The following is a 14,653-nucleotide window of genomic DNA, read 5'->3' as shown; positions in this document are numbered from 1 at the left end:
GCAAAATTCAGAATTAAGATCAAAACCAGAGTCTTGCACCCCATAGTAGGTCACAGAGTATCAGGCACATATGAGTCAATGTTTTCCACTTACAAAGTCTTCTTTAACCTAGTTAACAAAATTCTCACAAATATTTCAAATTGCGTTTACTCTCTTTAAGGGCCTCAGTTGTCTGATAATAACAAAAAGAGAAAGAAATTCTAATTCACTAAATCTTACAAATCTAGTAAAATTAAGCTTATGAATTGATTCTTAAATTCTCCTAAACTTTTTTAAATTAGGTAAAATCATCTAACCTTTAAACCTAAAATCCCAAGTCTATATACTAAAATACTCAATAACACATTAACTTCTCATTGCAAGCCTCATCTATTGGATATTCCAGTATGTCAAAGTTGCTTCTACATAAAAAGTACTTACGAAATGTGCCAACATTACTCTTAAAATTAGTAATACTGTGGTTTGATTTAATGTGCTACATTTCTACAATAAATGTAAGATTTCAAGAAACAAACAAAGTTATCTGCGAAGGGAATAGTTATGGTATCCCACGCCTGTGGGGGCTACTCCCCCAAGCAAATTGGGGTTACCTCCTCAGCTGACGGCTAATTCTCTTCAGCCAGCGATTGGGGGCAGGGAGTCCCCTAGAGCTGTAGATGCACATGGGGACTTTTATTTAATCCAGACCTGCCACACTGAAACTTCTGATGGTCATTGTGCTGAAAGGGAACCCTAATATGAGTTTATTTCTGCCCCACCTGCTCTGTGACTTGTGTCAGCTCTAGAGCTATTGATAAATTCACCAACCCACCCGCAGCCTGCTTCACTGCTGGGTTGTAGAGGGCCAGCCTAAGTGCTGATTCCATTCTGGCCCCTCTTGTTGCTTCAAACTTGACAAGGGGCTGTGAACTCAGTGGTCTTCTGGCCTGGTCCCCTCCTGTCACTCAGGCCTCAGACAGGCAGGCTATCTCTAACAAGCCCATCGATACCCATCTGGTCTGGCACATCTTCCAATGTGCTTTTCTCTGAAATATATTTGTGTCTTTACCATCCTGATACCCTGAAAGGAAGCTATTGAGAATGCTTCTGGCTCCCCTGTTTTGACTTCTCTCACTTAAATTAACATTAAGCATAGTAGTGAATGCCCACTACTCTCCTCTCCTAACTTCTCACTCTCTTCTCCTAACCTACACCTCTCCTAACTTCCTCAGAGAATATTTTTCTTGGCAGGAATGACTGTTTTGAGAATTGACCTTTCTTTTAAGCACCTGTCTGTTAAACCTACGTAGAAAGATGCCCCTGGAAGAAATGAAAGATCTCCAGCTGGTGGGAAGATACATAGAACCAGAAACCACAGAAGTGAATGGAGTCCTTATGACCAAGATAATAAGTGATAATTGGGACAATATCTGGAATTTCCAAGCAAAATCTGATGATCTCCTCATTGCATCCTACGCAAAGTCAGGTAGGTTTGGGAAACTCACAGTGGGGAAGCCAAGCTGTAGAGGAGTGGTGATGCCTGGAGAGGCCTCCTTATTTTAAAACTGCAAAAAATAGGATCCCTGGGTGGCGCAGCAGTTTGGCGCCTGCCTTTGGCCCAGGGCGCGATCCTGGAGACCCGGGATCGAATCCCATATCGGGCTCCCGGTGCATGGAGCCTGCTTCTCACTCTGCCTGTGTCTCTGCCTCTCTCTCTCTCTGTGACTATCATAAAATAAAAAAATTAAAAAAAAAAACTGCAAAAAATAAAATAAATAAATAAATAAAATAAATAAAATAAAATAAAATAAAATAAAATAAAATAAAATAAACTGCAAATTTTCACCAGGGCTGGCCCTGGGAAAACTGAAACCAGACTTGCTTCTGAGCTCCAATTCCCCAGGATGCAAGGTTCTCCTGTTTGTGTAGGTCCCTGATAAAGAAAGAGATTGCCAGATCCTGAATTACAAAGTTATTTAAAAAGCAGAGTCTGAGAAAGTACACAAAAGTTCTCACAGTAATCTTGCCGAGTCATTCCTGGTTCCCATCCAGCAATCTGGGAAGTGACCTCACTCTTTGCCCATAAGAAGCATCTCTTAGTGGGGGACACTAACATGGAAATGAGGGCTTTCACCCCAATATAAAACATTCTTGAAGCTTTAACAAGTTTGGAAAAGTTTCTCAGTGGCCATTAAACTCCGCAAGAGGAACTCTCGGTATTCATTACCAGAAAGATTTCAGAAGAGGATCCATTTACCATAGTTCTTTAGACCTTCCTTGGAACATTTCTGTCCCCGGTGGCTGGGAAGTGCCTCCTTAGCCTCACTCTGTTCTCATGACTTAGCATTACTTAAACTAAGGCAGGGGCTTCCTGTCAGCAGGGCTCAATTTCTCAAGAATCTCCTTTTCTGTCTCCTTTGCCCTGGACACTTCTCCTGCCCAGAACTGAACTTGGATTTGCATTGCACCTTGGAACAGGAATTTTTTTTCAGCTCACCTTTGAAATTATGCAGTCAATCTCAAAGCCCCTCAGGACATCCCCCAAGTCTCCAGCCTTATCCCTACCTCCCCCACCACCTCTTACCCCCTGGGAACCTATATACACTTCCAATGTGGAAATGTGACTGTCTTTATTCTGGTTCCTGAGGTTCCCCACCTGGGAGCCTGAGATGCCCTGGCTTCTTAATGCAGATGGGTATTCCAGTCCTGCTTCAACTCTTCACTCCAAAGCTACCATCTCAACGGAGCCTTACTGACGCCTTCGGCAGCAAGTTGACTGTCCTCCTCTGAACTCAGGCAGTCCTTTGAATATTCTTTTTGCCCCTTATTCTATAGTGTTCATCTTCTAGTGATCTGTGTATATGTCATATGTATCAGTGAGCAGCAGGTCTGGCTAAGAGAGAGAGAGACACCAAATACTTTTGATGGGAAAAGGAAAATGGATATCGGTGGACAGTGAGCACAGTCTAGCTCTTTGCCGGCCTATTTACACTCCTCTTCTGTGTCAGTTAAGAGTCAACTTGGCTACAAGTGTCAGAAAACCCAAAAGAAAAAGCAGCCTGGAGATTAGTAGTCAGGATTAAAATGTTGGCTGCATTGATTATCGAAGACCTTTCTGACTTCCTCCACACATTCCAAAAAGCAGCAAGAAGGTAGGAAAGGAGGAATAAGGTCATGTTCCTCGTCTTGAAAGACAGCTTCCCAAAATGACATGGCCATGTCATGCAAGAAAGACTGGAGAATATTACCTTTGAGGCAAGTAGCCATATGCCCAGATAAAAATCAAGGATCTATTAATTTGAGAAAGGAAGAATGAATATAAGCTAGGCAAAAGGTAGTCTCTGTCCCAACTTATTTAATCCAAAAAGATTGTAAACTTGTTAGGACAAGGACAGTGGTTAATTCATCTTTGCATCTTCCTACATGCATTTGATTCAATATTCATTCGTTCAAACTATGTTTACTAGGTGCAAAGCCCTGTGTGAGGCACTGGGGATTAAAGAGGAAGTGATAAGTGAGCTGATTCTGCTTAACATTCAGCATATGTGAATTTTACTGCATACATAAATAATCGAGGAAATGAATTAACTTGTGCAGTGAGTGGATGAAATTAACAATAACCAATACTCTAGGCACAACCTGGACACAAGAAATTGTGGACATGATCCAAAACGATGGAGATGTGCAGATGTGCCAGAGGGCCAATACCTTCGACCGGCATCCTTTCATTGAGTGGGCTTTACCCCCACCCTTCAACTCAGGTAAGTTTGCCCAAATAAAACTCATGAAGCTATAACTAAGACCCGTGACCACTGTGCTAGGTCAGTTTGCATCTGAAAAGAGAATTATTTCTACAGCCTTCTGGAAAAAATCTCCAAGGGACACCGGGAAAACAGTAAAGGTCAACATACTCCCTTCAACGGAGAAATTAGACTTCCAAATCTCTTTTCTAAAATATATGATTGGGTAGCATTACACAGCACATTCTCTACTGGTGACTGGGAATTCAAGACTGATGATGAATGTATAACAGAGAGGGCAGGGTGATGATTCCTAGCATCCTCTTTCATCACGCTCCCTTCTTTTAGAGGATTGTCTTCGAATATATTTATCTATAAGCTGTCTACCACCGAATCAAACTAAATTATATATATCATTATCATCAACAATTATACTTCACTTCAAAGATACTAAGAAATATAAGACACAGACAACACCCTTAAAAAGCTTGAAATCAATTAGAAATAAAGGAGATGGGTACACCTGGGTGGCTCAGTGGTGATCCTGGGGTTTTGGAATCGAGTCCCACATTGGGCTTCCCACAGGGAGACTGCTCCTCCTTCTACCTATGTCTCTGCCTCTCTCTCTGTGTCTCTCATGAATAAATAAATAAAATCTTTTTTAAAAAAGGAAATAAATGATGTGTTTTTATAAAGTAAATAGTGGCAAATAGTAGCTTTTGTAATAGGAGGTCACCCAGTGCTGAAAAGCCATAGACTTTGGAATCAAACAATTCAGCTTCAAATATTTTATCTAGGGGACACTGAGCAAATTATTAACTCTCAAAACCTAATATTTTAAAAAAACCCTAATATTTCTTCATTTGTAAAGGAATATCTATTAAAAACCCCTAATAGATTGAGCCAACTATTCTAGCACATTTAGTTCAAAAAAATTATCTTTTTTCCCATTGAATAACGTTGGCCCCTTTTACAAAATCAATTAACTATGTGTATATGGGTATATTCTGGATTTTCTATTCTGTTCCTTTCCATCATGTGTCTATCTTTATACCAACACCACCCCTTAGGATTACTTTAGCTTTATAAGTTTTGGAATTAGGTAATATAAAATCTCCAATTTTTTTCTTCTTTTTAGAAGTTGCTTTATTTATTTCAGGATCTTTGTTAATTCTAGAATTGGCCATAAGTTTCTACAAAAAAAAAAATCTGATATTTGGGTGGGATTGCATTGAATCTATTGATCTATTTGGGGAGGACTATAACTCTTACAAAGTCAGGTTTTCTGATCTGTGAATGTGGTTTATCTCTTCAATTACTTAGGCCTTGTTTAATTTCCCTCACCAGTGTTTTGTACCTTCCACCACTTAAGTCTGGCACATCTCCAATCGAATTTAGCCATAAATATTTTTGTTTTATGCTATTATAAATTGTATTTTTAGTTTAATTTTTAATTATTTGTGGCTCATATACTGAAATATGATTGATATTTGTATTTGACCTTGTACCCTGCAAATGTACTTGTCCTAGCTTATTGGTTCTAGTAACTCTTGTACATTCTGTTGGGTTTTCTACATGAACCATCATGTGTTCTGTAAATAAAGAAATTTTTACTTTTTCCTTTCTAGTTTGGATATCTATTATTTCTTTTCCTTATTTTCTTGCACTCCCTGGAACCTCCAGTGCAATGTTGAACAGAAATCATAAGAAAAAAAAAAAAGAAATCATGAGAGCAGACATCCTTGTCTTGCTCCTGATCCTAAGGTAAAAAAGCACTCAGGTCTTACCATCAAGTATGATGCTAGCCGCACCTTTTTTGTAATGTTATTACAAAATGGCTAGAGTTATTCTTTTCTATGGCTGAGTAATATTCCATTGTGTATATATACACCACAACTTCTTTATCCATTCATCTATTGATAGATACTTGCTCTGCTTCCATAATTTGGCTTTGTAAATAATGCTTCAATAAATGTAGAAGGGCATTTTGATAGGGCTTGCATTAAATCTGTAGATTGCTTTAAGTAGTATGGATATTTTTTTTAATTTTTTTATTTATTTATGATAGTCACAGAGAGAGAGAGAGAGAGAGAGAGAGAGAGAGAGAGAGAGAGAGAGGCAGAGACACAGGCAGAGGGAGAAGCAGGCTCCATGCACCAGGAGCCCGACGTGGGATTCGATCCCGGGGCTCCAGGATCGCGCCCTGGGCCAAAGGCAGGCGCCAAACCGCAGCGCCACCCAGGGATCCCTAGTATGGATATTTTAACATTTTTTCTTCCAATCTATAAACATGGAATATCTTTCTATTTTTTTTGTGTTGTCTTCAATTTCTTTCATCAATGTTTTACAGTTTTCAGGGCACAGATCTTTTAGCTCCCTGGTTAAGTTTATTCCTAGGTATTTTATTATTTTGAGCAATTGTGAATCAAATTGCTTTCTTTATTTCTCTTTCTGTTGTTTCATTATTCTTGTATAGAAATGCAACAGATTTCGTACATTGACTTTGTATCCTGTGACCCTACCAAATTTATCAATTCTAGTAGTTTCTTGATGGAATCCTTAGGTTTTCTATATCGTATCATTCACCTGCAAATGGTGAAAGTGTCACTTCTTCCTTACCAATTTGGATGCCTTTGTGTGCCACTTTTCTGGTTTGCTTTTATTTTGAGTTTTTGTTTTTGTTTTAAAGATTTTAAAGATTTTATTTATTTATTCATGACAGACACAGAGAGAGGCAAAGACACAGGCAGAGGGAGAAGCAGGCTCCCTGCAGGGAGTCCAATGCGGGACTCGATCCCACAACTCCGGGATCACCACCTGAGCCAAAGGCAGAAGCTGAAACCACTGAGCCACCCAGGCGTCCCATTGACTTTTTGTTTTTGTTTAAGAAACTTTTAATTTTCTTCCTAGTGATTGGTTGCCTGTGTATTATTATCCCCTTTTATAAGTACTTAATCCTCTTTTCTCTTACTTAAAGTTTTATTACCTGATCTGCCAGTTTCAAAGGAATTTTTTAATTCTTTTGATTACTTACACAACCACAAATAATCTCACTCTAAATTTTAAGTTGCATTTTTTTCTACTTTGTTGGAAACTTTAAGATTTACATGTTGTTCTTCCACCCATCCCCTTACCCTTTTAAATTTTAGTTCTAGTATTAAATATTGTGAAATGCTCATCATCAAGCCTTGTAATAATGCTTTCCTAGTCATCTCTCAGGGGAATTAAACTCACCCTACTAAATTGTGTGTGTGTGTATATATATATATGCATATGTATTATATTCTGTGAGTTCTTGCATTTTTTTAAAGATTTTATGTATTTATTCATGAGAGACATACAGAGAGAAGCAGAAACATAGGCAGAGGGTAGAAGCAGGCTCCCTACAGGCTCCCCTACAGGGAGCCTGATGGACTCAATCCCAGGACCCCAGGATCATGACCTGAGCCAAAGGCAGACATTCAACCTCTGAGCCACCCAGGTGTCCCCAGTTCTTGCATGTTTTAAACTTTTTTTCTATAATCTTGATACTTGAAGCACAACTTGCTTGGGCATAATATCTTTCATTCACACTTCTTTAAGTTTCTTAAAAATGTTGCTGTGCTGTTTCCTTGCTTTGTATGCTATTTTGGAGAAGCCAGTTTAATTCCCTTGACTTTATGAATCATTTCATCTGGAGACACTAAAGATTCTTTTTCTTAAAACACAATAATTTAACTTTGGGGGATCCCTGGGTGGCACAGCGGTTTGGCGCCTGCCTTTGGCCCAGGGCGCGATCCTGGAGACCCGGGATCGAATCCCACGTCGGGCTCCTGGTGCATGGAGCCTGCTTCTCCCTCTGCCTGTGTCTCTGCCTCTCTCTCTCTCTCTCTCTGTGTGTGTGTGTGTGACTATCATAAATAAATTTAAAAAAATTAAAAAAAAATAATTTAACTTTGGTGTATCTCAGAGTTGATCAACAGAAATCAACTTTTTTTTATATATATATGCATGGTTAAGAAGATGTTGTGAGGGGGCACCTGGGTGCTCAGTCATTTCAGCATCTGCCTTCAGCTCAAGTCATGATCCAGGGGTCCTGGGATCCAGCCCCACATTAGGCTCCCTGCTCAGCAGGGAATCTGCTTCTTCCTCTCTCCCTCTATCCCACCCCCTTGTGCATGCACTCCCTCTCTCCTAAAGGAGAGGGAGAAGCATGCATGATTATGACACAGCTTTGTGAGAACCCCATCCACGATGCATGTAGATTCTAGGCACATTGACAGGCTCATTGTAGGAACATTTTGTGGATTGCAGCTTATAATCCAGTGATAGGTCCATTAAAACTATGGTAGGGTGGTGAGAGTATAAACCTGCCAGCCAGATGGGTGTAATTTGGTTACATCAGTAGGGCCACTCAGCCTGGGATATAATTTGAGGTATGGTGTAAGGATGAAATGACTCCTTTAAGCACTGCTCCCACTGGCACCATTTAATATAGAGGAAGATGAGCTCTGGGTCAGAATCCACATCTGGTAGCATGCTAAAAGAAGCTATTCTAATAGGGCCTGCCACCCTTGGTGCCCAGCCATCCTTCAGAACAATTGTGTGCCTGACTGACTTTTTTCCAGCACAGATATGGTTTGGCTGGAGTGATCTACCAACAACCCTATTACCCATGCTAGCCACAACGGTGGCACTGCCGTATGTGAAGAACACTGACTCTCTTTCCATGTCAGACACGCAGTCCAGGGAGCTTTTCAAGCTGCTAGAGAGCTTTTCAAGCAGTGGGGATGCCACCAGCTGCACCTCCATTATCAGTGGGCAAGAGGTTGAGTGTGAGGGAGACACGTCTTCCTATTATCTGGAAAGCCCTATAATATCAGATTGAGCCCTTTTTCGAGGGTATCATTTTTATTTTAACAGTGAGGTCTTAGGATCCATGCTGAACCTCTGCTGGATTAAATCCCTGACCCAGTGCAGGATGGGGACTTGTTGCAAAACAGTGTGGGCTGTGAATGCCTCTGTCTCTAAAAGGGCTCAGGAAGCTGCCAAAATTTCGTGCTCAAGTTGCATGTGCTAGGCTGCCATGGGAGGCAGATCTTTGATCCAGATCCCCTGGGCAACCAGATAAAGCTGTGCTCAGTCCAGAGACTCCACGAGGCCTAATCCGATGTCTCCATTGATTCAACTTAGAAGTCTGAACCCAGAGAGACTAAGGACAGAGCCTTATGCTTGCTAGGCCAGCTACAAGGCAGTTTGGTGAGATTCTCCCAAATGGAAAGAAGCTAGTTTGCATCTAACAGCACAAATAGGCTTTAGTAAAGTGGTGAGTGTAGAATGTGTTGCCCCCAAAAGGTGAAGGAAGACACCTAATATGTGCTGTGCCTGCCAAAATATAATAGGAGGCTTAATTATGAGAGGTTGATGTTTCATAGTGAGAGGGATTTCACAGTTCTCAGCTGCCTCCTGATGCTAAGAAACTTGAAGGAAATGGCTGTTTCTTGGACCTTATGCAGGGTAATGGCCCATCCTCTTTGCTATAAATGTGTTACTACATGTAAGTCTTCTGGATGGCATCCTTAAAGGGCTCTGGAAGGAGAATGTCACTTATATAATACCAAAGGTGGCAGCAAGTTAGTTTGAGTGAATTTAAATCTTGTCTGCATAGGCTATATGTAATGGCAGGGGTACCTAAATAACCCAAGGGCAGCCAAATAAAGGTTCAAAGTGCCCTTGAAACTGAAAGCAAATTGAAGTTGGGAGTCTCCCATTGTCGGGACTGATAGAAACACATTGGCTAGATCTAGGACAGCAAAGTAAGGACCCCAAACTTTTGGGGTAGCACCTACTATCTCTATAATAATGGGAATGGGAACCTTAATGGCAGAAACCTATGCATTTAAGTTTCAGTGGTCAATTGTTAGTCTCCATTCATTGGTGACCAGTTTTCACACTAGCCAGATTGAGCTATCAAAGTGTGATGTGGTGGGCCTACAGACCCTGGCATCAAGTGTATCTCTAATGACAGACCAAAGGCCCTGTGTATCTTGCTTGAGACAATACTGTGGTGTATTTAGTGTTTTTTCTGGAAGGGGGCAATTGGGCAGGTTCCCATTTGGCAGGTCCTATGAGAACTCTAGAATTTGTGATTGTTCCATCAGTCATGTCATAAGGCAAGAGCACCCATGCCTGTAATAGGAAAAAAGAGACCCATGGAGGCCACCACCACTGGCAACTGTTTTGGAAATATGGTGCCAATAGGCATATCCAACTTGATTTTTACCCTCTTTGTGGTTTAACCTGCTCGGACTCATAGGCTGTATGAGGTTCCTTCAGGGAATTTAGAAGTACTACCTGGAATTACTATGACTTGAGCTCTGATATTTAACAGATCCAAGAATGTCTGATTACTGCCTTAATCCCTGTGGACTGGCAGAGTCATGAATAGGTGATTGTCCCCAGGAGATGACAAGCTCCAGCAGCTGTTCCATTCTAGGATAATGCTCTGCAGATTTGTCAGGGCCACAGGTCAGTAATATTGTCTGGCATAGAAAGAACTTTGGGACCCTCTGTCAGCACCTGGATTATTGAGATTGAGCTCTGTTGCAAGATAATCACATGGTTTTGAGAGGAGCTTGTGCCAGAACTGTCCAGATATGAGATCACTGGGGACCCGCAGCTAGCAGAGCTGCCAAAATAAAGCCTAGTACTATTTAGGGCCATCCTGGGTGTTGATGCCTATTGGGACTGGCATGGGGATTACAGGACCAGGTGGTGGGAAACATGCTGGCCCTAAGGTTTTGGGCATGACTTATGGACTGTAAAATTTCAGAATTTGGAACCACCTCCCTTATGAAGAGCTGTCAAGTCTATCCCCAGCATGGCCTTTTGAACATCATGGGAAGTCCCTGTAAAATGAAGTTTGGCCCTGTCATTCAGTAGGAGAAGGGGATGCTCCTCAGAAGAAGAATTCTCTAGATTCAGGGTCAATTGAGGCTCCCTCAGAACTGGAGATGAAAACAGATTATCTGAATAGGTTGCTATATCCAATGGAGTGATAGACCCACTGAACCATATCAATCATATGGGGATGGAGTTGGACTTCACTTAAGGCCTTCCACGGGCTTTGAGCCTTTGTAGTAATAACTATGTTAGAAGGGCAGGCTCTGTCCTAAGCCATTAAAATCCAAGTAAGCACTGAAAGAAATTGAGGAAGACACAAAGAGATGGAAAAATATTCCATGCTCGTGGGTTGGAAGAATTAATATTGTGAAAATGTCAATGTTACCCAGGGCAATTTACACGTTTAATGCAATCCCTATCAAAATACTATGGACTTTCTTCAGAGAGTTGGAACAAATTATCTTAATATTTGTGTGGAATCAGAAAAGACCCCGAATAGCCAGGGGAAAATTAAAAAAAGAAAACCATAGCTGGGGGCATCACAATGCCAGATTTCAGGTTGTACTACAAAGCTGTGGTCATCAAGACAGTGTGGTACTGGCACAAAAACAGACACATAGATCAATGGAACAGAAGAGAGAACCCAGAAGTGGACCCTGAACTTTATGGTCAACAAATATTCGATAAAGGAGGAAAGACTATCCATTGGAAGAAAGACAGTCTCTTCAATAAATGGTGCTGGGAAAATTGGACATCCACATGCAGAAGAATGAAACTAGACCACTCTCTTGCACCATACACAAAGATAAAGTCAAAATGGATGAAAGATCTAAATGTGAGACAAGATTCCATCAAAATCCTAGAGGACAACACATGCAACACCCTTTTTGAACTTGGCCACAGCAACTTCTTGCAACATCCATCTATGAAGGCAAGGGAAACAAAAGCAAAAATGAACTATTGGGACTTCATCAAGATAAGAAGCTTTTGCACAGCAAAAGATACAGTCAACAAAACTAAAAGACAACCTACAGAATGGGAGAAGATATTTGCAAATGGCCTATCAGATAAAGGGCTAATATCCAAGATCTATTAGATCTTATTAGGGTCCACAGAAGGAAAACTTTGGGGTTTCTGGGCTAAATCCAGATTGGTCAATTCAAACCAAAAGGAGCAGGGTTTAGGTAAACTCTGCAGGGGTCTTATCTAAGGGAGTGCCCAAGGGAAAGGTCCTGGGAGGCAAGGAGACTGTTGATCCCAGGGCTATTGGGGAGTTTCTGCAGGCTGTTGTGCCCCTGGGCATGAGCTGGCAGGAGGGGCAGGGTAAGCTCAAAGCCCCTGCAGGTCACTTAGCCACACAGAATGGATGACAGGGTAACAATATTATGGAGTAGTTTAGCCAAAATCTCGACAGAGGCAAATTCAAGTCTTCTTTTCCAGAAAGCTTTTTCAGGTTACAGGTTTAAATATTAGTTCTATTTCACTGTTTTCATTTTCTTCTCAGGAACTGCAGTTTATGTCCAAGTTAGAGCTGCTGTGCCTGTCTTCCAACTCAAACACCTTCTCTCTGACCCTTTTTACTTATTTATTTCCTCACTGCCTGTCTCCTGGTTGTCTCTTTCTTTTTTTCCAACACCTTATATTAAATTTTCTTTCAAACCTATCCTTCATTGTCAACCTTATGATTTAATCCTCACTTCTTATGTTATTGTGTCTTTTTTCTTATATTTTTCTCCTGATTTCCATTGAATCTCTTTTCAATTGTCCCCTTTTTCTCTTTTTTGGGGGAGGGGGTGAGACATCTATTTTGGTTCCTAATTTTCATATTTCTGAGTTATTTGTTCATATTTCCAAATGTTTGTTTGTGATATTTAATTAAGTTTGGAGTGTCACGTTACAATTTTGTTTAGGTTTGTAACTGGGTTTGAGGGTAGCATTTTCATCAGGTTAAAGGCCTTGATTTGCCTTTCCTGGTTTTTATAGTAGTTTCGTATTCATGAGATCTACTTTTTTCTGTTTTTATTAATTTAATTGCCCTAGTTCCTAGTTTGAAAGCACGCTCTTTTCTCTGAGCTGTCCTATGCTGTGCAGTTTTGCTTACAGGTGGTGTAGTGGTGGACAGGGAGGAGGAATTAGCATGCCGTTTCTTTCACTTCTGCAGGATTTTTAATTTTCTTCCTTATACTTCCTTCTTTCCCATCACTGCCGGGTCTCTAGGGGTGCTTCCCCTTCTCTATATATCTGATTCTCCACCAGAAGTTGTGCTTCTCCAACCAAGGCTGCCACTCTGCCTCCCTTGTGAGCCCTTCCCCAAATCTGGTGCTGTGTGTGGCCAAATCCCAGCCTGCATTTGGTATTTTAACATTCAGCATTGGGCATTCTGTTTCCAAGGAAGATTTTATCTGTTATCTAATTATCCCTTGCCTCTCTGCTGCTTTCCACAAAGTCTGTTAAGCCTCCCCCTCTATGGCTTCCCACACCCACAGACTAACTGATTTCCAGTCCTGGCTATCACATTTACTAACTTGAAGAAATTATTTGACCACTGTAAGGCTCAATTTTTCATCTGAAAATATATGCCAGCACAGAGCACAGTGCTGGTGTTTGCCTGGTGGCTATTGCTATTGGTCTGTAAAGGTTAAAAGAAAGACTGAAGCTATTCACATGGAACTGTTAACCTTGTAGAACTGGCCAATAGCCCTCCTCCCTTAAGAGGGATGTCAGCTTTTTTCCAGCTGCCTTTATCTACTTCCCATTGAAGTAACAGAAAAGCCCCAAAGGACAAATATCCAAGTAATTATTGGGGTCAGCAGCCTCAGACCTCCCAACACATCTTTATCCTCCCACACAAGTACAACCAATAACCAGCAAATAAGGAAAGTACCGTTGCCTGCATGGTTTCTAGTACCTCATTAGTGCTTTCCTCTACCTGAATGGACAGTAAAGGTGTCATTAGGAGGGGAACATTTAAACATATAAGCCATAATTTTAGGCAGAGGCAACGATTTGCTAAATCTCATTACAGATATTTAACAAAATAATAATATTGAATTCATGGAGTTGCTGAAAAGTGTTTAGCTAAATGGTGTGGCCTTCTTTCCCAGGGCTGGATTTGGCCAAGAAAATGCCTTCTCCTAGAACTATGAAGACTCACCTGCCTGTTCAGTTGCTGCCACCTTCCTTCTGGAAAGAAAATACAAAGGTATGAAAAGTCAACTTTTCAAACCCAGTTTTGGTCAATATGGACAGACAATGTCTCCATAGAGGTGGAAACAATCAAAGATATTGAAAAATCAATAACCAATGGAGGTATAGGGCAGAGGGTGACATTACTCCCATATTCCCACATACTGCATGCTGGATTCAGTCTTCCTTCCAAATATTATTTCTGGGTACATGCTAGAAGGTTTTCAGGCAAAATCATTCTAGTTGGTTGCTGATTAAGCCACAGCCAAAAGAGACCAAGTGGTGAAACAAAGACATATTTCCTGAAGAAGGCGATCATAATACTTCAAATCATCTAAGAAGGAAAAAGCCAAGGCCAAGGAAGAGAATTTATTTAGGTAAAACCTGTGGAGGGAAAGGTAGAGCAAGACAAAGGTGGATGGACAACCATAAGACCATGATATTACATTGGCAACCCTTAGAGCATATCTCATGGAGCAAACTCCCAGGAACTTTTACACCTCTATGCTCTCCATTTTCAAAAATTTCCATTTATTTTGACACTTCCAAATTTGGGTTCAATGTGGAATGTATATCGAATATACCAGTGTTTCTTTTTGATAACTGCTTCACTGGTGAGTCTTAAAATCAATGAACTATAGAATATAAATCAAATATTGATTTATACACTTGCCACAAAAAGTGTAGCCATCTAGCAAAATCAAATCAAATGCATCTAGCTTGTATCAGCTAGACATGTCTTATCTCTGGGAGCAAGGTACTTTAGAAACCCAGACTGAATGGATGCTAAGGAGGGCATTTGATGGGATGAGCACTGGGTATTATACTATATGTTGGCAAATTCAATGTAAATAAAATATTTTTAA

General features: G+C 40.7%; 1 protein-coding gene across 2 annotated transcripts in view; it reads left to right on the top strand.

Annotated features, from left to right (window-relative positions):
* Positions 1-14,653, top strand: part of LOC129511689 (sulfotransferase 1C1-like) — a 35,259-nt gene that overhangs the window by 13,411 nt on the left and 7,195 nt on the right. The window contains exons 2-4 of one of the 2 annotated variants that reach the window (XM_055328612.1): positions 1,290-1,465; positions 3,612-3,740; positions 13,706-13,803. In XM_055328612.1, coding sequence (XP_055184587.1) covers positions 1,294-1,465; positions 3,612-3,740; positions 13,706-13,803 — 399 coding nt within the window. In that variant the 5' untranslated portion in view covers positions 1,290-1,293. Of the gene's footprint in view, positions 1-1,265; positions 1,466-3,611; positions 3,741-13,705; positions 13,804-14,653 lie in introns of both variants that reach the window. The other variant, XM_055328613.1, reaches the window with a different exon arrangement.

This window comes from Nyctereutes procyonoides, unplaced genomic scaffold (assembly GCF_905146905.1).
Source record: "Nyctereutes procyonoides isolate TBG_1078 unplaced genomic scaffold, NYPRO_anot_genome, whole genome shotgun sequence".
Lineage (NCBI taxonomy): Eukaryota > Metazoa > Chordata > Mammalia > Carnivora > Canidae > Nyctereutes > Nyctereutes procyonoides.
The sequence above is the reverse complement of the archived record's forward strand: the minus strand, read 5'-3'. Positions and strand labels throughout refer to the sequence as shown.